The sequence below is a fragment of the Solea solea genome, chromosome 7 (assembly GCF_958295425.1).
Source record: "Solea solea chromosome 7, fSolSol10.1, whole genome shotgun sequence".
NCBI lineage: Eukaryota > Metazoa > Chordata > Actinopteri > Pleuronectiformes > Soleidae > Solea > Solea solea.
Window position 1 is genome coordinate 22,452,075 of NC_081140.1, and position 22,243 is coordinate 22,474,317.

The 22,243-nt window shown below is 42.8% G+C and overlaps 2 protein-coding genes across 5 annotated transcripts in view; both read left to right on the forward strand.

Moving 5' to 3' along the window:
- gab2 (GRB2-associated binding protein 2) overlaps nucleotides 1-11,130 on the forward strand; it is a 42,565-nt gene extending 31,435 nt beyond the window's left edge. For 2 of the 3 annotated variants that reach the window (XM_058633820.1, XM_058633822.1), the window contains exons 3-10: nucleotides 1,826-2,054; nucleotides 4,201-4,793; nucleotides 5,516-5,613; nucleotides 5,805-6,084; nucleotides 6,870-6,960; nucleotides 7,102-7,204; nucleotides 7,336-7,458; nucleotides 8,426-11,130. In XM_058633820.1, the coding sequence (XP_058489803.1) occupies nucleotides 1,826-2,054; nucleotides 4,201-4,793; nucleotides 5,516-5,613; nucleotides 5,805-6,084; nucleotides 6,870-6,960; nucleotides 7,102-7,204; nucleotides 7,336-7,458; nucleotides 8,426-8,569 (1,661 nt within the window). In that variant the 3' untranslated portion in view covers nucleotides 8,570-11,130. The remainder of the gene's footprint in view (nucleotides 1-1,825; nucleotides 2,055-4,200; nucleotides 4,794-5,515; nucleotides 5,614-5,804; nucleotides 6,085-6,869; nucleotides 6,961-7,101; nucleotides 7,205-7,335; nucleotides 7,459-8,425) is intronic. The other variant, XM_058633821.1, reaches the window with a different exon arrangement.
- Nucleotides 11,131-14,033: 2,903 nt separating this feature from the next.
- zmp:0000001236 (mastermind-like protein 2) overlaps nucleotides 14,034-22,243 on the forward strand; it is a 42,018-nt gene continuing 33,808 nt past the window's right edge. Inside the window, exons 1-2 of one of the 2 annotated variants that reach the window (XM_058634752.1) lie at nucleotides 14,034-14,528; nucleotides 14,866-15,313. In XM_058634752.1, coding sequence (XP_058490735.1) covers nucleotides 14,900-15,313 — 414 coding nt within the window. In that variant the 5' untranslated portion in view covers nucleotides 14,034-14,528; nucleotides 14,866-14,899. Of the gene's footprint in view, nucleotides 15,314-22,243 lie in introns of both variants that reach the window. The other variant, XM_058634751.1, reaches the window with a different exon arrangement.

Here is a 22,243-nt window from a genome sequence, read left to right on the forward strand (position 1 = left end):
TACCCCCGCAGGCATGGATGTGACCTCATTTAGCTGACTGGCCTCCAGAATATCCCCTACTCACCAACCCCGCCCCCCACCCTCCACCCGCTCAACATGCGTACACAAACGGTCACACACCACATTTGCGTGTTTGCTGTTTTCCGCCGAGGCTGCGGTCCTTCGACATGGTCAGCTCACACCGTGACTCACAGAATGCTGCCCTCTTCTCAGAAGGCCGATTGACCCAGAGCGTGCTTTGTAAAGGTCCAATAAAGGAGGATGATGTAGGAGGGGGAGGGAAACTGTGTGTATCAGGGAGGGAAAAGGAGCAGTGGGAATATATCATTTTTACATTACAGGACCTCTCAAACTTCTTGGTAACTTCAGGGCCACTGCTGAGGACCACCTTCTTGAATAAATAAACCAAAAAAATAAATAACAAGGAAAATTAATGTCAGCTGTAGAGACCAAAATAAAAAATTGCTTCTGGGATACGGGGAGATCAAGTTGTTTTTGGAAAATGTGCCCATTTCTAACTGCTTGCCGATGTTTTGCTTCCCTAATCTAATCTGATGTCAGCGTAGTATTCAAATTAAACTCGTTGAATTAGTCTGTTTAATCTTAATATATTTACTCTTGTGAATTATTATTATGTCATTAACAAACATCACTACTATTACTGCTACTACTACTGCTGCTGCTACTATGATGATGATTATAATGACACAAATTTGTTTTGGTGGTGCGCTGAGCCTTATACTTACAGGGAATGGCTGATTTGAATTAGAGCTGAAAAAGAAAATTTGCAATAAATCAAATCAATGTTCAGATCGTTTAATGTAAAGTATTTCACTGGTACCAGCTTCAAAAAAAGGGAAGATTTGCTGTCTTTTTTTTTGACGAAAGAAACAGTTAATGAGAGGTTGACGATAAAAACTATGATTTAGAGCTTCATTTAATGCTAATCTCTGAATTTATGTTACAGTGATTAGATTCAGCAAAGGATGAGTTGTTGGGTTTTGTTTTTTTTTTTCCCTTTCTTCCATCAGCTAGTTTTGCACACAGCACAGTGGGTCGATGGATCAGTGGGCCGCCCACCCAGTCCTCCTACAGCTCAGTGTGCACCCCCTCATTATGGCCTCCTGCCCAGTCTGTGTGCAGTATCCTCATCAAAGATTTTACCTTCTCTTTTGTGATCTTTAAATGCAGATATTGTGGATACACGATGCATCTCGTGTGTTTTATTTTCTTCTGCTTACTTGCTGCATATTTTATAATTGTTATGGTTTTTTTATATGTTTTACTTTTCTGCTCGTTTAGTCCAGTTTTCCTCCTCGCTGCATGTTGTGCAGCTGTAACAAAGCACTTTCCCTGCAGGGATCGATAAGATTTTTGGAGACTGTAGGTGCATGCTGTCCTCTGTGCAGACCTACTGTGCCAAACAATGGTCAGCTCAATAATATCAAACAAAGCTCATTGTCCCTAGTCACAGAGGATGAGTTGAATCACGTGATCTTGGACTACTCAAACCCTGCAGCCCAAAAAAAAAAAAAAGCAAAAGGATACTGTTTTCTCTCCTCCCCCCTGAGACAGATCCATCCTTTCTATTGATCAGAGAGCAGACTGAGAGCTACTGAATACAAGACTCCCTGCAAAGCAAGGTCACATAAAAACCCCTTAGATGAATTACAAATCTCAGACTCTAAGGATTGTAACAGAAAAAGGAAAATGTGAAAAAAAGGGTTGAATCTCTTTACTTTTGACTTTTTGTAGCAAACGAAAATGAAAAGTAACCTTTTCTTTTTTCACAACAATCAATAACTCTGATTTCTCTCGTCTGCAGATGGCAGGTTACACCATATGCCACGTTCCGTCGGAGCAGATGTCACCGGCTCCATGGCTCCCCTGACTGTTGAACGCAAGTCTTCTGCCCCCATCCACTCCAGCCAGCCAGTCCTCTTCACCTTTGATGTGCCTGTGCGCCACTCACACCACGGTTCTTTATCCAACAGTGCGCCCCAGGACTACCTCCTCCTCCACCAGTGCATGAGCAGGAAGACTGAGAGCGCAAGGTAAGGGTCACGACCCTCAGACGTCCTGTGTCAGTTTCCTGTTATCCGTAAATGCAGGTCAGCATACAGGTTGATGGCACTTCCTCAGCTTAGAAGCCTCCCCCCCAAGGGTTAGAACTACTGTCTGTGTGTGTGACTGATGTAAAGCACTGTAGCCTGTGATGTATTGTTACTGCGATAGAGTGAAGGATATATTCAAAACTAAAAACAATATAAGTAACGCTTTTTATTCTTCAGTCTATGATTCACTGGTAAAAAAAAAAAAAAATGCATTGTCACTGTGACTTTGTAGTAAAGAAAATTATAAAACAAAGATATTTAAAATAATAAAACACAGTATAAGTATTTAAACTTTTTTGTCATAATGATATAACAAAATGTTAAATAAAAAAAAAATAATAAAAAAAATCAGCGACCTTTAGGCTAAGTTCTTGGCCAAACAAAACTAACACAGGAAACAATGAACCCCTCTTTGCAATACACATATATCTTTTACACATAATTTCATAATTACTGTTAATATCTGATATGTTTTGCAGCCCCAGTTTGTAAACATAATAGGACAAAGATAATAAAAATAAACGATGAATCCTTTGTGTTTTTCCTCCTTCAAAAAAATCAATTTTGCCAAAATATGCCCTAGTCAGGGTGGTGAGGATAATTGGTGAGTGTATATACATAAATATGAACGCCTATCTTGGCTCCAGAGAAGGGACTGTTTGTTTACATCAAATGCACTCCTGAGTTTCCATTAACATTCACCTCACCCCCAGTTGCTGCCATAGACCACCCCCCAAGACTCAAAAGGCAGCTGTAATAATGATGCCATTCAGCAGATAGGCTGTACAGTAGATGATCAGTGACTTTGAGGCTGCAATTCATCACTCCAATAGGTTTGGACTCACCCGGGATAGAATTGCCCTCTCAGCCGCACGATTTGCACATAAATCTGCTGCGCTGGACCTCGGTGCGACGCTGGCAATCAAACCTCACAGTCCATCTCATCAGCTTCATGCAGATATATCTGTCAGTCGCGCGCCGGCTTCTGTCGCGTGCCGCCGCTAATTAAGACTGGCGTCTGGTGGCCGGGTATGATTTACTTCGGGATGAAAATTGCTCCAGTGACCAATGGTGTGAATTAATCTACGTGAAAAAAGCCGGGCACTCACTCACTCGTGTCACAGCAGAGTGATGAGCAAAAATCGCTGATTGATTATTGAGATCCTGAGGAGACAGCAAAATGCTATGTCAATATTAATCGTGTTACTTTGATGCATTATTCATGTAGAACCCTTACATTTATAATCGAGACACATTAGAAGGCTTCGGGGTCACTAATGCATATGCACGCGGTCTCGGGAGCGATTAGCACAGACTTGAAGAAATGACTCATTGATTATATTGTATCTAGCAGCTAAGTTGGCTCATTGCTCAGCTAACTGGCCAGAAATGTCTGAGCCGTAGGTTTGCTGTACTTCTGAAGGTCAAGGCCCGCGGAATAAATGAGGCGTGTCCCCGGAGGGTGCATGAACGGAGGAGGCTGACAAACAGTGAGAAAGTCACCTCAAACTCTCCATCCTAACCCCACTGCCCGTGAACATGCTGAAAACATGTAAACAAACCAGCTTTTCCAAGATGTAAACAAAGACTGAAATGGAATAGTTGTGCTCCGGCTGCTGCACAAAGGTGGTCAAGCTCTGGTGATGCAGTCAGCAGAAGTGCTCTGTTGTTTTTAATGTGCTGCGACCTTTAGAGGTGAAGTTTTCCCTGAAGTGCTACAGTGCCATCTAGTGGCTATTTGGGTTTTTACACTAAAATGGCAAAACATGGTTAAATGCAAGTTGATGTGAAAAAATTATCCAGTTTTCTTCCCAGAAGTAAATTTCCCAGGAGCCCTTATGCAATTAAGGCTATTTAAGCCCTGCTGTTAGTGGAGGTGAATTAAGACAATATGATGACTTTAGTCTTTGGATTTCCAGGGTTTTCCCCTTATTTTCCTAAGTTAAAAGAATGTGAATGTATAAGATATTAAATATAGCAAAAAATAAAAGATAAGAAATGACTTTCCATAGTCTTTACAGTTGACATCTGTTTGCAACATTTAAATAATGTGGATTATGTGACATATTGTGTGTCTGGGTTTCAGGAGTGCCAGTTTCTCCCAGTCCACACGAAGCAGCCTGTTTATGGGCAGCGACTCTGCCGTCCAGAAACTCTCTCACGGCTTTTCCCACTGTCTGAATGGCATGGGTGCCCAGCTGCATGGTTTCTACAGCCTGCCTAAACCAGGGAAGCACCAGTTACCGGGGCATGATGACTCCCAGGAGGCCTGTTACGTGCTCCCCCGGGGTTACAGCTCGGAGGCACCGGCACACAGCGCTCTAGGTGACTCGGAGCTGGAGAACGAGGAGGTCTACACCTTCAAAACGCCATGCAACACCCTCGCCACCATGCACAACAACGAGCGTCCAACTGACAATTACGATCTCCCTACGACGCCTGGCTCCTTCTACCAGATCCCACGGACATTTGATAAGAATCACAATTCTTTGACACCCTCCAGCTCCGAGTCCTCCTGTGCCCCTCCTCCCAGGCCGCCTAAACCCAGCCAGGGGTCAGAGGGGCAGTGGGGGAGTCCCCAGTCAGTAGGAAGTCAGAACGGAGAGGTGACTTCTGCGGTTTCGGTTATCCCACGCAGGAATACTCTCCCTGCTGTTGAGAACATCAGGCTGCACAGAGGTACGCTGCATTCCTAATGTGTTCCTCCGGGCTGCACAGCCGTAACACACATCTTTTGAAATTTCACCTGTTTCCTGTTTTCAAATGCAACCCTGACTCGATCGCTCCGTCCCCTCACGGCGCTGCAGCGACTCTGCACTTCCTTTTTCCCCCCCCCCCCACTTTCCCCCTCCTCACTCTTTCCCTCTTCCGCTATCTCTCGTTTTACTGACTTCACACCAGCAGCTGAGCAGAGACAAAGGGGGCCAGTCTACCACACACTGTTCTGTTGAGACACTAATGAAATTCAAGCCCATACAGCCTTCTCCAGAATGTTTCGTTCCAGGCTGATGAGCAATAAAAAAAACACTCGGCTGACACAATGCACTGCCTCTTAGTTTCCGATGTTCGCTGCTTTGCAAAGTCCACGCTCAGGCCTCGTATAGCCAAAGGCAAGAGTTGACTTGTGACCCTTGTTAGTGAGAGTACAGGCTGTTCACACACCTGTGCTGCGAGAGCTAATTATAACGCAGTGAAGCATTTAATTAAACGTCACTCATATTCTGTTTGTTCTATTAGAAACGGGAGTTTACGCACTGAAATGGCATTTCTGTCCAAATCGGCTCCCGTGGCAGTGATCATTGTACAATATCTGACTTTTTCCACTTGAGGAGCTTCTTTTTTCTTTTAAAGTTTATAGCGGTGGTAAATATTGATTTCTTTCCTTGCCTCTTTCCACGCAGGCTCCTCCTTTGAAACTAACAGCCATCATCGTCCAATCCATTTCAACAACTCAGGCCAGTCTGTGGAGTCTGTCAATGACGGTTTCAGCTCCTACTTGGTGAGTCACCGTCTCCCTTTTACTGCACCCGGCTCTCAAATAGATACTGTCAGTGTGAAATCATACACTGCATGGATAGACAGTTCGTCCCAACTATATTTACTCCTGTTGAGTACTGCGGTTTTTCCCTGTTGTCGAGCTGTGAGAGTTTTTTACGACACATGTGCCCCGCTGTGTCTTCCTGACAACAGAGAACCAAAGCCCCTCTGACTCGCTCAGACAGCGGCAACTCAGATGACAACTATGTGCCCATGAATCCTGGCTCCTCACCACTCAGCGCTGCCCTGGCTGACAGTCCTAAGAATATCTACATCCCCATGAGCCCGGGGCCACATCACTTTGATTTCCCAGGATTCTCCGCAACTCTACCTGCCCGCAAGGGGAGCAGCGCCTCCCTGTGTCACAGGCCCAGTCGTCTCAGTGATGTCACACCTCCTCCCATCAACCGCAACCTCAAGCCTAACAGGAAATGTAAGTTTTTTGGGGCAGAAGAATTGTCACTTAACTTAAAGAGTGAGTTGTAATGTTGTGAAATCTTTATTTTTGGCCTTTTGGGGTGGCACAGTTTTTGCAGTGGTTAGCACAGGTGCCTCACAGCCTGAAGGCCACTGTTTCGAATTCCGTTACGACCTGAAGGCCTGTGTGTGTGTGTGTGTGCGTGTGTGTGTGTGTGTGTGTGCGTGTGCATGCGTGTGTGTACAGGCGTGCAGGCGTGCAGGGTAGGGTTTCTCCCGCAGTCCAAAGATATTCAGATTGGGGTGAAGTCAAATGGAAACTTTCTTTGTTACTTAAAATGAACTGTAGGTGTGAACATGTGTGCAGATGATTGTCTCCGTATGTTAGACCTGCAATAGGCTGGGGATTTGCCCAAGGTGTTCCCCTCTTAAAATATCCTGTTAACTCCACCTAAAGGCACAAACTGGGTTTTATTAACACATTACTGAAGTTGTATTTCATTTTATCAAACATATATCTATTGGAAATGGACCCCTGAGCAATGTACCCAGCCACAGGGGCCACATCCAGAGTTCTCCTTGTTCCGGTCCCGAGCCTGGATAAAAAGAAGTTATTTTAAAATAGGTCTTGATGATTTGTCAACCTTAAAATGTGAGTCCTCCCATAAAAGGTTCAGGAAACATCTACATCATCTATTCTATAGATAAATGGATAGTTGGATTCTTGCCCCTGCGTCCCCTCGACAGTGTGCATTGTTGATTGTTTTAAAAAGACAATAATATTTTTGTTTTTCCCCGCAGCGAAGCCAACACCTCTTGATTTGAAGAACAATGGGATTATTGACGAGCTGCCATTTAAGAGTCCAGTCACCATGTCCTGGATCCGTCCCATGTGAGTCCCATATCAGTCATTCAAGCCAGATTAACACACACACACACACACGTGGTTTGACGGCACACACTGGTGCTGTATTTTGTTTCTGCCTGAGGTCAGAAGGTAGAAGCACTCACAGTCCTGTTTGTTTTGCTCCAGGCCTGCTATGAACTCCATGTCCTCGCAGCATTGTCGACCCATCTCCACACAAAGCATCACCAGCACCGACTCTGCAGACAGTGAGGAGAATTATGTGGCTATGGTGAGTTCTAATAGCTGGAGGGGAGATCAGGAGAGCACATTGTGCTCTTTGTTTTAATGAGTCACTTGTTTGCATGCTACGCCAACTCCCTGCACCCTGTGTGAGTAAATCCTCCCTCCTGTCTCCATTAGCAGAACCCAGCGTCTACCTCTCCAGCTATGAGTGGCACCAGCAGCCCGGCCCAGAGAAAGTGTGGTAACGTGGACTACCTAGCACTGGACTTCCAGCCTGGCTCACCCAGCCCACACAGAAAAGTAAACCGATAATTTTTCTTGGCTTAAAGCTTGAGGGAAAATAGTTTATTGTTGGGTTTCATTTGCAGGTGAATAATATCATATTTTGGGATTGTCATGTCAGTCTCTGTCTCATCAGATGAGCACAGATGGACACACTGGTTTCATACGTGACAAATGATCCCTGTAGTGTGTTTACTGCCTGACTGTCTTTTAGACTTAAAGGAATACTTCACCGATTTGCATTTAGCTTTATTTTACTAGAATAGGGGAAGTATTTTTGAAAAATTGTGCTTGACACGTGCCCACCAGTGACACCAGTGACCAGTGTCCCTTTCCCCCTACGAGTGGCTCTAAAAAGTGGGGAATTAGAGTTGCAGTTTCAAGGCTCGGACCAAGTGTCACTGGTGGGCACGTGTCAAAAAAAAGAATAAGGTATTTTTCGATTCTAGTAAAACAAAATGGCTAGTAATGCTAAATGCAAATTGGCGAAGTATTCCTTTAAATTTTGTTTCGCAGCTCCAAAAACTGAGATGTTTGAAAATGCTGCTGCTGCTGGCTCTGTTCTCATTTTGATGACTCCAGGACTGCATTTCAGCAATAAAACAACAAGAGAGACCTTTAGAAAGGATGCTGCCGTTACTGGCTTTCACTTCTCTATTGGTTCTTCTTATCTGCTGCAACTCAGCTCATCTGTGGTGTGAGTGAAAAAGCTTGTGTAAGAAATCCTTGTTAGTTTTCACTATTCACCACTGTTCAACCACAGTGGAGAGAATCAGCTTCCTGTTTACAATGGCATCTGCTTTCCCGGTGTACATTTTAGATTAAACTCATCTTAAATTAATTCATGGAATCATTAATCCATAGTATTCAAAACAAACCCTGCCGACTGTACCTTTAATTTGCTGCAGCACTTTTCTTTTTCCCCCACCGTGCGCCGCACCTTCAGGCCAGACTCTCACTCACTGCCTTATTTCTCATTCCACAGCCGTCCACGTCCTCCGTGACCTCTGACGAGAAGGTGGACTACGTGCAGGTGGACAAGGAGAAGACCCAGGCGCTGCAGAGCACCATGCAGGAGTGGACCGACGTGCGGCAGTCAACAGAAACAGCCAAGGGGGTCAAGTCCTGACACTGACCTGTACAAAAACACGAAAAAATAAAATGTTTCCAATCTTAACTATTATTACCATGAATACCGGTCGGGCTCGTTTAAGCCCGAGACTTTTGGACAAAAAGCCATTAACTATCCCGCGCCTCTTCTCTGTGATGGTTACTACTGCGGCGTACTGTTAACGTCCAGAATATCAGGCCGTGTAGGTGAAGCACGTCGAGCCGAACCCCGAGCTCTTCACACAGACTGTTATGTGACAGTGTATGGACATTAACGTGTACGTATATCATCCTTACTTATCAATCAGTCCTTTTATAAATTACAGGTTGTTCATCAAAGCTGGGCCACCACCCTCACCCCCCCACCCTCCCATCCCCCTTTTGCAACTGTTTTTTCGGAGTTTAGCAGGTAATTTTACTCAATCGCTGCTGTTTAACACGGTAACTGGTCGATAACCATTTCAATATACTGTAATAGTGCGCTTGCCGGTCTCAGGAATGCCAGGATGCACTCCAGTTTTTGGCATGCAGGCACTCTCTCTCTATCTCTCCCTCTCTCTCTCTCTCTCTTGCCACTTCAATCTATCATTTGTGCTGAGTCGTGCAGAAGCAGCAAGGAGATTATTTTCACCGCGGGCAATCATTTCAGCTTAGCAGTGCATGTCTGGTAAGAGGAGGAGGAGGAGGAACAGTGTGTGTGTGGGGGGGGGGGTTACAGCGATATAAAGAGTCCGTGTCAGAAGCTCTAATGATAACGGTGCATGACTGTTGCTTCACTTTCAGTTAAGTATGAGCCCCAAACATATTTAAAAGCTGTCAGGCTGGACGATGCAGGTACAAAGTCTGTAAATGTACAGAATGAAAAAAACCAAAACAAGAAATATCTTGTGTGTCTATGTAGGTTGAGATTTTAAAACATTTCATTTTTAAACGTGCACTGACCGAGGCGATGATTGAGTCGGAGGAAAGTCAATATAAATATCTCCATTTCTCCGTCTTTTGCCTCCCTCTCGAGACCATAAATAAAATGCCCAAGTAGGAGGAGGAGAATAGCATATTTATGTTTACCAGATTTCAACCAGTCGCTGATTTATGTCTCCAGGCGTTGATATACTGTACCACACACACACACACACACACACACACACACACACACACACACACACACACACACACACACACACACACACACTACCCCTGCAACTCCATCTCTGAAGAGTAATTGTTTCCTCTGTGTAAATTATTAATAGAACGACATATTTGCAGCACATCTCGTCGGCTGTTTGATGCACTCGTGTGAGACAGGGAAAAAAAAGTGCACTGTGACGAAATGAAGATTTGCCAGTGATCGTTTTGTTACAGTATGTAAAAACAACGGCGGGAGAGGATGTCGTCTTCACTCCCTGAACTCCTAACCTTGTGCGATTTGCCTTATATTTTCATTTCACTGAAGATTTTCAAAGTTTGCCTTGATGAAATTTTATTATTTGCCATATTATTCAAGGAAGAGCCATATTGTTGTTGTTGTTGTTTTTTAGGACAAATGAATGATGACGTTTGTAGTTCAACTTAAGTCCAGTATTTCATTGTGGGCTGGAACCACTGAAGGGTGAATCTGAGTCGTGTGGCCACGCAGTGCTCGATGATATTATTCATAATTTCATTAAGATTTTCTTCTTAATGTTTTTTCTACCATTTTTACTGCTTTTGTATTATTTTTATCGTTACTTTTTACGGATAGGTTGTAAGAACGTGGTATTCCTAAGAAACGGGGCAGGCTAAGTGAAGCTGTGTTTGTTTCTACATCTGTTTTATTTCTTTTAAAACTCCCATTTTTATTTTTTTTTTATGATCTGTACATGAAACGGGGAGCATGGCAGTTTGAGTTGCACTGGCAAAGCCCTTCTGTGGGTGAACTGTGATTATAAATCACAAAAGAGCAGGAATCGAAAAGAGGAAAGAGAAGACTGAAGAAAAAAGCCCGTCTCCCTGTTCGACTCTGAAGTAAAATAGATGTGTAATTTATTATCTAGAGGGAGAGACAGCGACATCGTGTGCAGAAGAGCTGTGTCTGTGTTGTAGTAGTTTTGTGAATTGTAGTATGTTAAATGACAGCCTGACTGGGCGACACTGAAAACACTGCTCAGATCTACTGTCAGACTGTCACTGGGTTGACGTACTGTACTAGTAGACATCAGTTTGTTTGTTTTTTGTTTTTTTAACCACTTTTATTGCTACTACTGTAAAGCGTTTTTGCCGATTGCTCGTGTTTTAATTTATTAATTTATTGTGCGTTGTTTTTGGGTTTTTTTTGGACTTGATTATTGTAAAAAAGAAAAAAGAAAAAGACGAAAAAACACAACAAGGAAACGTTCTCTCTACTAACACTGATGTATGCAAAACTGTCTTGATTTTGTAAAGCAATATGACCAATGATGCCAGTGTGATGATGATGATGATGATGATGATGATGATAATGTGGTACAGTTAACTTGGGATTCAAACGAATACAAGGTTTTCTTATTCCTGTATTATGGTAGATTTAAACTGTGGACGTAGAATAAATCAAGAAGAGAAAGACTGATGTTAAATTGCCCTCTTAAAATACTTCATCACTCACCCAGAGGTTTGGAATTGGTCCTGTCATGTGCTGGAGTTTAATATCTGCTGCCCCCTGTTGAGTAGGAGAGCAGCTGCATCCGTTTGTGTGACATGACACGTTATTGGTGCTTTAGTTGAAGAATTCTGAGAAGTTCATAGTATATATTATATTATATTATATTATGCTTAAAACTAAGGATTTCTTAACATATTTATTTACTGCTGCTGCATTTCAAGGTATGACTGCTGTTTTCCTTTAGTGACCAATGACTACATCATCACTTCCCCAAAGCTGAAAATGACTAATCGCTTTCCTAGTCAACTTCCTTAAAAAGACTTTAATGACTAACTGACCAAATGGTGAGGGCAGCTAAACAATAATAATAAAAAAAAGAAGAGTGGAAATAACCTTTCTTTCCTTTAACCTTCCATTCTCATGGATAACAGTGATACTGATACCAGTGGCTGACCAAACAATGGGCAGTATTGACCGTGCACATATTGATCTGCTCCTGCGAGCAGCAGCGAAAAAAGAATCATCCTGGTGTCCGTCAGCGCCGTCCGTGGGGACGAACCTCCAAATTTAATTTGTGTGGGTTCATGTTTCCGAGGCCTCGTATGTGCAACATATAGATTCAGGCAGAATTATACTGTACGTACAGCACAGCAGCTTCTCTATTTACCAGAGGATTTAAATTCCCTCCCCACAGTTTTTAGTCAAATTCTAGTTGTAATACAAAACATCCCAAAATGTCTGTAGAGCATCGTCAGTGCTGTGTTCACAATGACGATCAAAGATGAATAGTAACCAGGAAAGCTGCTCCTGTGGTTCTGTCTGACAGGTGGGTCTCAGTTCCATTTCCAGGTCACAGAGGTCGTCGGTGTGTGCTTAGAGATTGTGCCGTAACTGCAGAGTCAACAGTTTTGTAAATGACCACAATGGCCGATCTTTCCTCGCCGTGTCAAAACACCTCAATTACATAATTGTTTTGATTATTTCTTTTCTTAAAAAGTGAAGCACTGTAGGTTATTGCCCCACTGGAATGGAGTTGTTTCTCATTGTTGACGTGATCGCCCCACTTACTGTGCTACACTTTCTTCCTGCTTTGCAAAAAAACCAACATGCATCCACATTCTGACTGTCAGTGTGATTGTCTTCATTGTCTCTCTGTGGTTGTAGCCTAAATCTTCTTATGCACTGGCGGAACCACGCGTCTTCCTGGAGGGTAAGTCTGTGACACACGTGCAGCACGAGCCTGTTGTTAAATCATCATCAAGTCTGTGTCACTGAATTAGTGGGAGAACACGGGTATGAAAGGGAAGTCACTTTTCGTCACATTTTAGGGTGTCAGAGCTGTTTTTGTGGCATGTTTGGGATAAGTATATTTGTAAATCTACTGTGTATAAAATGATCTTAATAGATAATAATATAAGTTGTTTTTTACCCTATTTTAATTATATCTGTAAGGCAAAATCTCATGGTGTAATCTGTGGACAACAGTTGTATAGTCTGTATAGACTGTGCTGTGTTCAGATTACATGCATGTATCTATAGCTGTTCTAGAGACAACATAGGCCAGCATACCAAATGGAAACAACTTTGTGACCTCTGTAACATATTCTACACTGAAGTTTAGAAGCGACACATTTTTTGATGGAAGAAGAAAAAAGGTTTCCCTTATGTTTACTGTATAATCCAAACAGGATGGACAACTCTAAAATGATCATAAAACCCGAGGTCATTTGGCTACAATATACACTTCAGTGCCTGATCAACACTGACCGTGGCTTCATCAGTTAAAGGTGTGTCATGATGCCTTTATTATTACTCATATAAGTAATTCACTTAATTAGTTCATAATTAATGAAATGAGTAAAAGGTTGGTGTAGTGGTTAGCACGCTTGTCCCAGGTTCACGACCCGGTCAGAACAAGGGCCTGCGTGGGTTTTCTCCAGGTTGACCATAGGTGGACGGTTGTTTTTCTCTACGTGGACCTGTGATGGACTGGAAGTAAAAGAAGGTGGTAAATGAATGCATCAGTAAATTCCCTCACTGATCAATCCTGACATAAAAATCTTGTCATGACCATAGTCTCTATCAAATCAGTAAAGTAAAAGACCAGGTCTAATATTTAGGTTTTCCTTTTCCTGACATGATCCCTGTCATGATTGACAACCTACATCACACTAGTGTGGAGAACCTTCGAGACACATTCACCATCTTGTCACAACTATTTATATTTTATATTACTGTTTATACTTTATTGATATAGATTGATTTTGCACATTGTTGAAAAAACAACAACACATGTATGAAAAAATTTAAATTTTTTAATTTGTTCACCACACTATAAAAAACACTTTAAAAAATGACAACATGATATAAACGTTTTACAAAACACAACAATAGTGGATTAATATTCCCATATTAACACATTGTGACCATTATTATTGAGATTTACTGTAACATTATTTCCTCATAACGAACATGAATACTGCTTTGGCAATAACATGACATTACTGGATAAAAAAAACAAACAAAAAAAAAAAACTTTAAAACTTTACTGTGAGACTGTCTCCTCATGCGTTACAAATAAGCCTGCATCGGAAACTAATTCCATACTAACTCCACTATAAATGGATCTCCATACTTCATCAAGGTGATGAACCACATGACTTCACCTCGTCCTGTGCACATGCAACATCCACATCGAGTTTCCCCATTTAAAAGCATTATAAATCAGATCGCCAGCAGAAGCCTCCGCAGTTCCCCCGTCGCGCCACCAGAGGGCGCGCTTGGCAGCAGCTTCCGTCCACAGCAGTGTCTCATGTCAAAAGAGGAATGTTCATACAATGAGGGTCTGTGTATAGTGGCTCCGCTATTGCCTCGGTGCACCACACGGACAAACGATTGTCAGTGGACTATTTCAGACGGATCTCAATCGCTTTCTGTAACGTCTCCTCGCGTCTCTTGTGCGTCCGCTTGTTGTTCTTTTTGGACTTGTGATTTTGTAACCAGCTTCTTCTTCTTCTTCTTCTTTTTTTGTGGATGGAAACAGAAAAACGCACGCACACAGAAAAGACAGAAAAGGACTAATTTCCTCACAGACGGACAGAGAGAGAGAGAGAAAGAAAGAAAAAAAAGAGAAAATGCCGTGAGTCTTGAAGTTTCGAGAGGTTCTGTGTGTTCGTACATTCCTCTACTTTGTATTCTCCGCTGGCTGCGGTGCTGTTTAATGACTGCTTTAATGGCACATTGGAGGGAAAGTACGCTTAAAGAAAATGGGATACAATGAAGTGAGGGCTTCGTGTTGAATTTAATTAATCTGTGAGCAGAGGTCGAGTTGTTAGAAGGAGGAGTGGAGTCTAATCCAGCTGTGAGTTTCATGTTTGCAAATTATTGCCCTTTTAATGGTTATTACTCTAATTAAATACTATAATAACACTCCAGAGGAAGAAATCACTAATATAGTTCTGTTACACTAGGACTCTTTTATCCCCTTATAATTGACTTTATTCGTTTTACTTTATAGTAAAATATTTATTATTATAATAACAATATTTATCAGTTTGATGAGATAATTGTTAGCACAGCAGGCTGCATCACTTCTGTCTCCACTGAGCTTGTAGATATTTTGATCCCACATGGTTTCATAGTCGCTTCCATACGCACTGTTTTCTTCCATGCCCTTAAATACTGTGCTCCATTATCAGCTCCGTGGACCTCACTCACTAAACTTGGCCGGGCATGGGAGAAGCGACCCCCGCTCAGTCTGCTTCAGGCCCCTTCGTACCCATGTTGGGTGTAGGTTTAGGAGCCATGCCCGGTGGGGTCGCCAGTGGGCCCGTGGTGGCCCCAACCAGGGGCTCCGCGGTGCCACAGCTGCACAACGCCATCGTGGAGCGACTCCGCGCCCGCATTGAGCTGTGCAGGCGGCACCACTCCACCTGCGAGAACCGCTACCAGAGGGGTCAGGCCGAGAGCTCGGACCGGGAGCACGAAAGTACGCTTCACCTGCTCAACATAGTCCACCAGGGGCCCGGGACCCGCAAGTCAAAGGGCGGACGTGGGGCGAACCAGCAGCAACCTCCAGAGTACAGCAGGTCCAACGGGGAACAGAAGGGCGCCGACGGCGAGCAGAAGATTTCCACGCGCATAGCGGTGAGTTATTTCCTTTATTATTTAAGTGATAAATGATAATGCGATCAGGGGCGTTTCAAGGGATTGTGTGGCCACAAGCAAAAGGCACATGAGGCCCCAGCATGATGTGCTTCTCAAAATGTAAAGCTGTAACTTATATTAAAGGTCCAGTGTGTAAGAATTGGTAATATATAAAGATGTGTTTCCATTGTGGTAGAGTATGGTACGCTAAAGCCCACAAAACAGCACTTTTACTTGGTAGGCGGGGCCTGAGCTGTGCCCGATGGCTGTGTCAGCGAGATACGTAGTGTGACCTTGTGCTGGTGCGCCGACAACGACATTGAACGCGACACATATGTATGAGAATAGATGGCGGGCGTTGAATAAACAAGTGAGTGACGCCTTTCTGTCGCCCAATCAGCGAACTGTACTGTACCATTACTGTGGTACGCCAAGGGAAGGCTACTGAAAAATGGAAATGGTTGGGAAACGCAAAAAAATATGTACCATACCGAACTAGTGGAAACACTGTCGGAGAGGACGTCACATTTTCATTTGCTTACAAAGATTTTTGCTTCAAAGTTTTTGTCCATTTGGGCTGCTTTGGAAACGTGGCAACACACGATGGCTACCTCTGTAAAGCAAGGGCCTAGACTAAAGTACATATAAAAGGCTAATGCTAAGGCTATAGGAAAACCAAACAATGCTTTATACTATACTGAACTACTATACTTGTGCAAAGTATATTCAATTTTCTGTCAATAAACCGGCCAAATGCTACATACTGGACTTGTTTAGACAAAAGTTAGTCTGCTTACAAATTAGCTCTTGTTAGCATTTGAGCTAAATAATTAGAAGTATTAGAATTTATTATATTGCGCACCAGTTAGTGATTTTGAGTTTAACTAAAATGATAGTTTTGTGGACTAAGGCTGTTTTCTGACATAAACTAAAATGTCCGGAAAACTGTGTGTGGACATTTTCTGGGGTTTACGTAGTGAAGCAGTTTTCAGTTGACATGTGAATGCAGCGATCGTTTGTCTGTGTGAGACTTGTTCACAACAGCAGGAGAACGTCTGAAATCCCCAAATTTCACTCAGGCGCTGGCGGGAGATGTTTCATTTAAGTCCAGATGAGTGACTTCTATGAATGTCCGGGCAGATCTGAAACCATCTTAGAGTTCTTGGATGTTTTGTTTTCAGGGGGCCCCTCTCAGCTTGGCGCCCCATGCAATTGCTGCTTTTGCAACACCCCTAATGAAGAGGATGATGATGATGAGAGGTCACAGGCATTTTTTTTTGTTATATACTTAAGCTTAATCTACACAAAATCCTCAAAATGTTAGAGTCACGCAATCACGTCACAGCCAAATCCAGATTCCTGAGTGTCACAGCAGGCAGGATGCATAGAAAAAAGCAAGAGTAAAAAAGAGAGAGAGAGAGTGAGTGAGTAAACTCTGGTTTTCTGATTCTGCTGATTAAAGTGGCCATCGGCTCTAAGTAGCTGGGATGATACTCTATCACAGACTGTTGTTTGCAAAGCAATCCATTCAGAGGAAATGGTTTTGGGGTCATTGGGTCACGGGGATGTTTTGCATTTGCCTCAAACCATGTCAACGTCTCTACTCTGCAAACTGATCCAAAAAAAAATGGATGTAGATGCGTTTCTGTGGCTTGTTTTTTTTAATCAATCAGCTTTGTCATCTCATTTTGCAGAGATAGCAGGGATATAGATAATTCAGCTGATGGTATTTTTGCTTCTTCACAATAGAGGTTTTTGTTCCTGACACATCCTGTGTTAAGTAAAGCCTAGTGTGTCTTGATTCCGAGTAGTTTCAGTGCTCGTTTTGTACATTCAGAGATTCCCCCCGAGTGGAGTAGATTGAGAATAAAGGACTGCCTAGTTTGCATGTTCCCCTGCTCGTGCTGATAGGGCTGACTTCCTGTACAGCATATATTAAGGGCACGGTCGGTGAGAGGGGAGATTTATTTTGTTGTTTTCTTTCATTGGGCATGAGGGAGTTCAGCATATGAATTATTTCCCAAGCAGGGTTTCTCTATAATGTCAGAAGGGTGAAAGATTGCAGATGTTCCTGCACCAGATTTGCTCGAGATGTCGAATGGAAAAATAAACAGTGTAATATTTTTTTTCCACTATGGCCATAAAAGGGCAGCAATGATTGTTCTGTCAGTTCATTTTGTGTCATCGCCGGAGCTGGGCATGGGATACACTGGTTTAAACCACAATCGAGACTTTGAACATGTGAGACAAGTACATTTTCCATGACTTATGGGGCTAATATAAAGTGCAGTTTAGCTTTATAGCTCATGACATCTTTAGTTTCCGTGCTGTTAGGTATAGTACAGCTGTGGAGCATGATGGGGGGGCAAGAGACAACAACAGCATGGATTATACTTACTGTCTAAAAGAGGTCAGGGAACATCATTATCATGTACTGTTTCATTTTTACTGATGTTGACTCGGGAGTAGTGTGCGCTACACAAAACTGATGAGTGCAGCAAGATCTTGTGGAGGAAATGAAGTCCTGGCGTACATGTTTATATCAACCCTGAGGTTAATATGGGGTTTTTTTCGCGACTCATGATGATTCTGTGCAGCAGAACAGCAGCAGCTGCAGAAATCCCATTTCATGCAATTGCACTGGATCCATCCAGTTCTTAAGTACTACACGCGGAGAGCTACTGTATTTATTACATTTATTTTAAAACGTAAAACTCCAATCAGATTCTTAAAAGATGTTTTTTTTGTTAAGACTGTGAAATGTTTGTCTTGTATATTTCCCGGGGTGCAGCTGTAATTCCCCATACTGCATTCCTCTGAATTAAAAAGTGGGGCTTCCACAATGGCCACATCTGTGCATGTTATTGACTGTTCACATTGGAATTTTTGCGATGGAAATGTACACCAAGCGAAGGGCAAACAACACAATGGATTATGACCGGCTGGGAGTGCAGAGTGAGCAGCACTTAACAACGAAGCTCATTGAGTACAGATTAACAAAGGATATTCTCTTAGATGAAACTGGAGAAATGGAGAAAGACGTAGAGATGAGCGCTTACTTATCCAACGAGTCATGAAGTAATTTTCCTTAATACTTGCACGGACTCATCAAAAGCTTTTTTTTTGGATATTCCATATTAGATTTTTCCCTCAGTCTTTCCCTTTCGCACTCGTACCTGCAGCAGAATGTGTTCATCATAGAAATATAGGTCACAGAATAGAGCTTAGAACACGTTATGCCTGTGTTACAATAAAGAGACGTTCAATTTCATCATGATGAGGATGCAGCCGCCATATTACAGTGTCTATCGCCGACAGCGATGAGAGACAAAGTCGACGCTTGACAAACATGGAGTAACCCTGATATAGCCTCGCTGCATGCGACGCGCCGTGCATTGTCATGCCCTATTATCATGCGTTTAACAAATGGCTCGCTAAGCACCTTCTTGAAAGATGTGCTGGCCATGAAACGGTTTGAAGCACAAGGCCCCCATATAAATGTTTAGAGCCACTGAATACATTTCCTGTGTGCGTGTTTACTTAAAGTCAAACAGGCCTTGAAAAAAGCAGTAGGCAGGGGATGCGCGGTGATTAACAGTCCTGTGTGCACTCGGCGGATTTTTGTTATTTCCCAGTCTCGTTCTAAGTGACAGATCTGGGAACTGTAGGCCTGGAGTAGCATGTGCTCGAAAGTACTCTGTATGCTGATGTGTTAGTCTGTTGCCCCCCCCCCCCACAAACTTGTGAATCTATGTGTCATCCACACGGCAGCCGCTCTGTTTCAAAGCCGAAGAATCATGGTGTATAAACCACATAACTGCAATGTCCCCAGTTTGACTGTAGCTAAACCAACCCCCCCCCACACACCCACACCATCTCACGAAAAACCCACCCACCCCCCCAAATTGTATTTCCCGTAACTCTTGAGTGTGAGCTGCTCGATAGTGTCTCAATGCCAAAATACTCTCATGTTTCATGGATTAATTTAGAGCAATAGAGCAAAAAAAAGAAAAAGAAGAGTGTAAAAATCCCACTCATTTTCAAAACAGAGATCATGAAGAGAATAGTGATAAGTTGCCATGGTTCATGGGATGTGTAATTCTTCTTCTACTCTTAGAATAATAGTCTACAAAAGGGTTCCTCAGTCCTGCCCTGCATGTTATATAACTTTTATTGCTCCAGATAAATGGCTCGTTATCTTTGCTTCTGCAGTGTTTCCTGATGAGCTGACCATTTGTCTACATGGTCTACACCTAATGTCGTAGCCGGTCAAACCTGGTTCCAGGCTGAAACATTGTTTTTTTATATATATATATATATATATATATATATATATATATATATATATATTGCCATCAGAGAAAATGAATGATGGGAAATTTAGCTTCCTGAGGCAGCGCCGTTCTTACAGTGGGTTGGACACTAGGCTACGCACTTATCGGTTGAACTTTTAATAAAAGATGAGATGACCTCACTCACCGTGGCCTCGGGACCTCTTCCACAGAAGGTCACAAGATAAATCGGACGGGTGGGGGAAGATGATTAACAGGAAGGAAAACGATGAATACAAAATTTAGGCTTAATGTGTTTAAAGTGTTTATGTTTTTGAAAGTTACTACACTGAGCTTTAAAAGCGGAATTTTTGTGTGACACTTTTTCATTTCAAGTGCATTTTGAGTACTCGTGATCAGTGGTTTATTATCAATGGCCAGTAGTAGATTGACAGCCTAAACAGCACGGAGAAAAATAAATTCCTTGTTCTCTCCTGTGGTCATGTATGATGGTGTGTAAATGTGTGTGTGCGTGCCTGTGTGAGTGTGGGCTTGGGTGTGCACAGTAAGTGTTTCCTGGCATCCCCTGTTTGGCTGTTGAACCGCCTGAATCAGAGCTGCCGGTGGTCTGAGCTCAGCCCGGCTCGGCTGTGATGTGAAACAATTAGCCCGGGTCCGTGGGGGCCACCCACAGTGAAGCCCACAGCTTTACCCGGCTGTGTGGATGCAGTACGGATCCATGTTCAGCCCACAGATCGCTTCCATGTTGTTATGGGATGGCTGAAGTTTTTCTTTTCCGGGATCGCTGGCTGTCAGCTGCGCTGAATGCTGAATTACTTTAAGTCCCCTTTAGTGAGGAACAGGAGGGCTGTGGGTTCTGTTTATTGACTGCACGACTACACTGTAAGCCTAATGTGATTAAGCTTGTCTCATTGTGTTGACTGAGGCTGTGTGAGGACTCTGATTAAAAGACATTAAGACAGGGGTTCCACATATTGCAGCCATTTGATAATCTCCTCCTTCTTTTTGGTATTATTCCCAATTCCGACATGTGGTTGCAGCTACAATCCAATTCTGCACATTAGTATAGTGTATAGTTTGGTGTGGGATAAAATATAAACATGTCGTCTGTTATATAAAAACAACATTTAGGCTGGATTGCTTCATTACATTACCGTATTACACCACATAAACAGAATAAATTATACTTACGTCTCACCCAGAGAAAACGTACAGCTTTTTTCTCATTCACATCAGGCAGATTTACCGAAATAATCCAAGGACAGTTCATAAATTAAACTAGATGTACGTAAGCATGGCCTGTCTACAAGGAAGCGGTGCACAGTAGGTTAATGTCACACACAGCGGACTAATGCTGCTGCTCGTCCGTTTCCAGGAAGTTCCAGCCTCTGTCGGACATCTGTTTGGACAGTGTGTTGATTCTGAATTTGTCAGTCGCTGGAACGGGGACCGAGGCATTCATTCCGGGTAAATCGCGCATGAAATGAATGTCTCTATTCCGCTGTAAACACGCTTTTTACGATAACATCGTTGCACATGCATTATAAACAACTTGACAACACATAAATTTGTGTGATCATGACTGCCGTGTCCTCGAGGGAGAGCAGACTACAAGCTTCAGTGGGCTTCTCTTCCAGTTGTTAACGCAGACAGCAGGTTTATTAGTGGCACAAAACAGGAGTTTACCAGTGACATTGATGTTTCTCATGGGGATGAATGCATTTTACTAAAGGATAGAGACTGTGTTTCATGCAAAAGTCAGAATCTTGTACTACTACTTGATGAGTACTAAGCAGGTAGTGCTCACTACTGGCTCTCTCTTCCATAGCTGCCCAGACATGGTAACTGCTGATGACTACCCAGCTCCAAACAATGTTGTCTTGTCAATGGCAGAAAATGTGCCTCACATCCTGTTCACCAGTGGATTTTCCCCCCAGACAAGACCTATGAGACACTGGCTGCTGTAAAGAACAATAGATTTACAGTTAAAGCCTTCTTGAGTAACATTCACAAAGCACAAAAAACACACCTGGTTGAAGCGTAGAATCTTTATTGAGCTGTAAACTAAAAAGCCCAAGTGAAAAGGGTCATTTTCTTAGATAAAGTCAGGGTTTGTAAGTCTGCTCTTGTGTGAACGCTCCACCTCCAAAACACTGTAAGTCATTGTAGAGGAACTGTGAATTCTGGCTGCACTTTCTCAGCTGTGTTTTCCATGACTCTCTTGTTAGCTTATGGCTTAAGGCTCTGCTTCAGCACTATGTGCCTCTCCAGATTGTAATGAATACTCCAGTGACACAGATACACCAACCAATCATTCACTGTGGTCTGAATGAAATGATTGGTCCAGTTAATTACTGTAAGGACTATAGACACTGGACACTTTTTTTTTTCTTTACTTCAGACAACTTAGTTAAGTAAATAAGATATTGCTTAAGTCAAACTGGCTTTTGCTACTTCTACATGACTCCGAACACATACAGCAAACATGGTTGTATTTATTACAGTGTTGTGTGGGATACATGCTAAGTTTAATCGAGCTAAGGCCATAGTCTGACTAAGACAGGCAATCGGACAACTTGCTGAGTCCAATGATACATGTGGAGGAAAATATAGATTTATTGCCTGTGTACGTCTGACT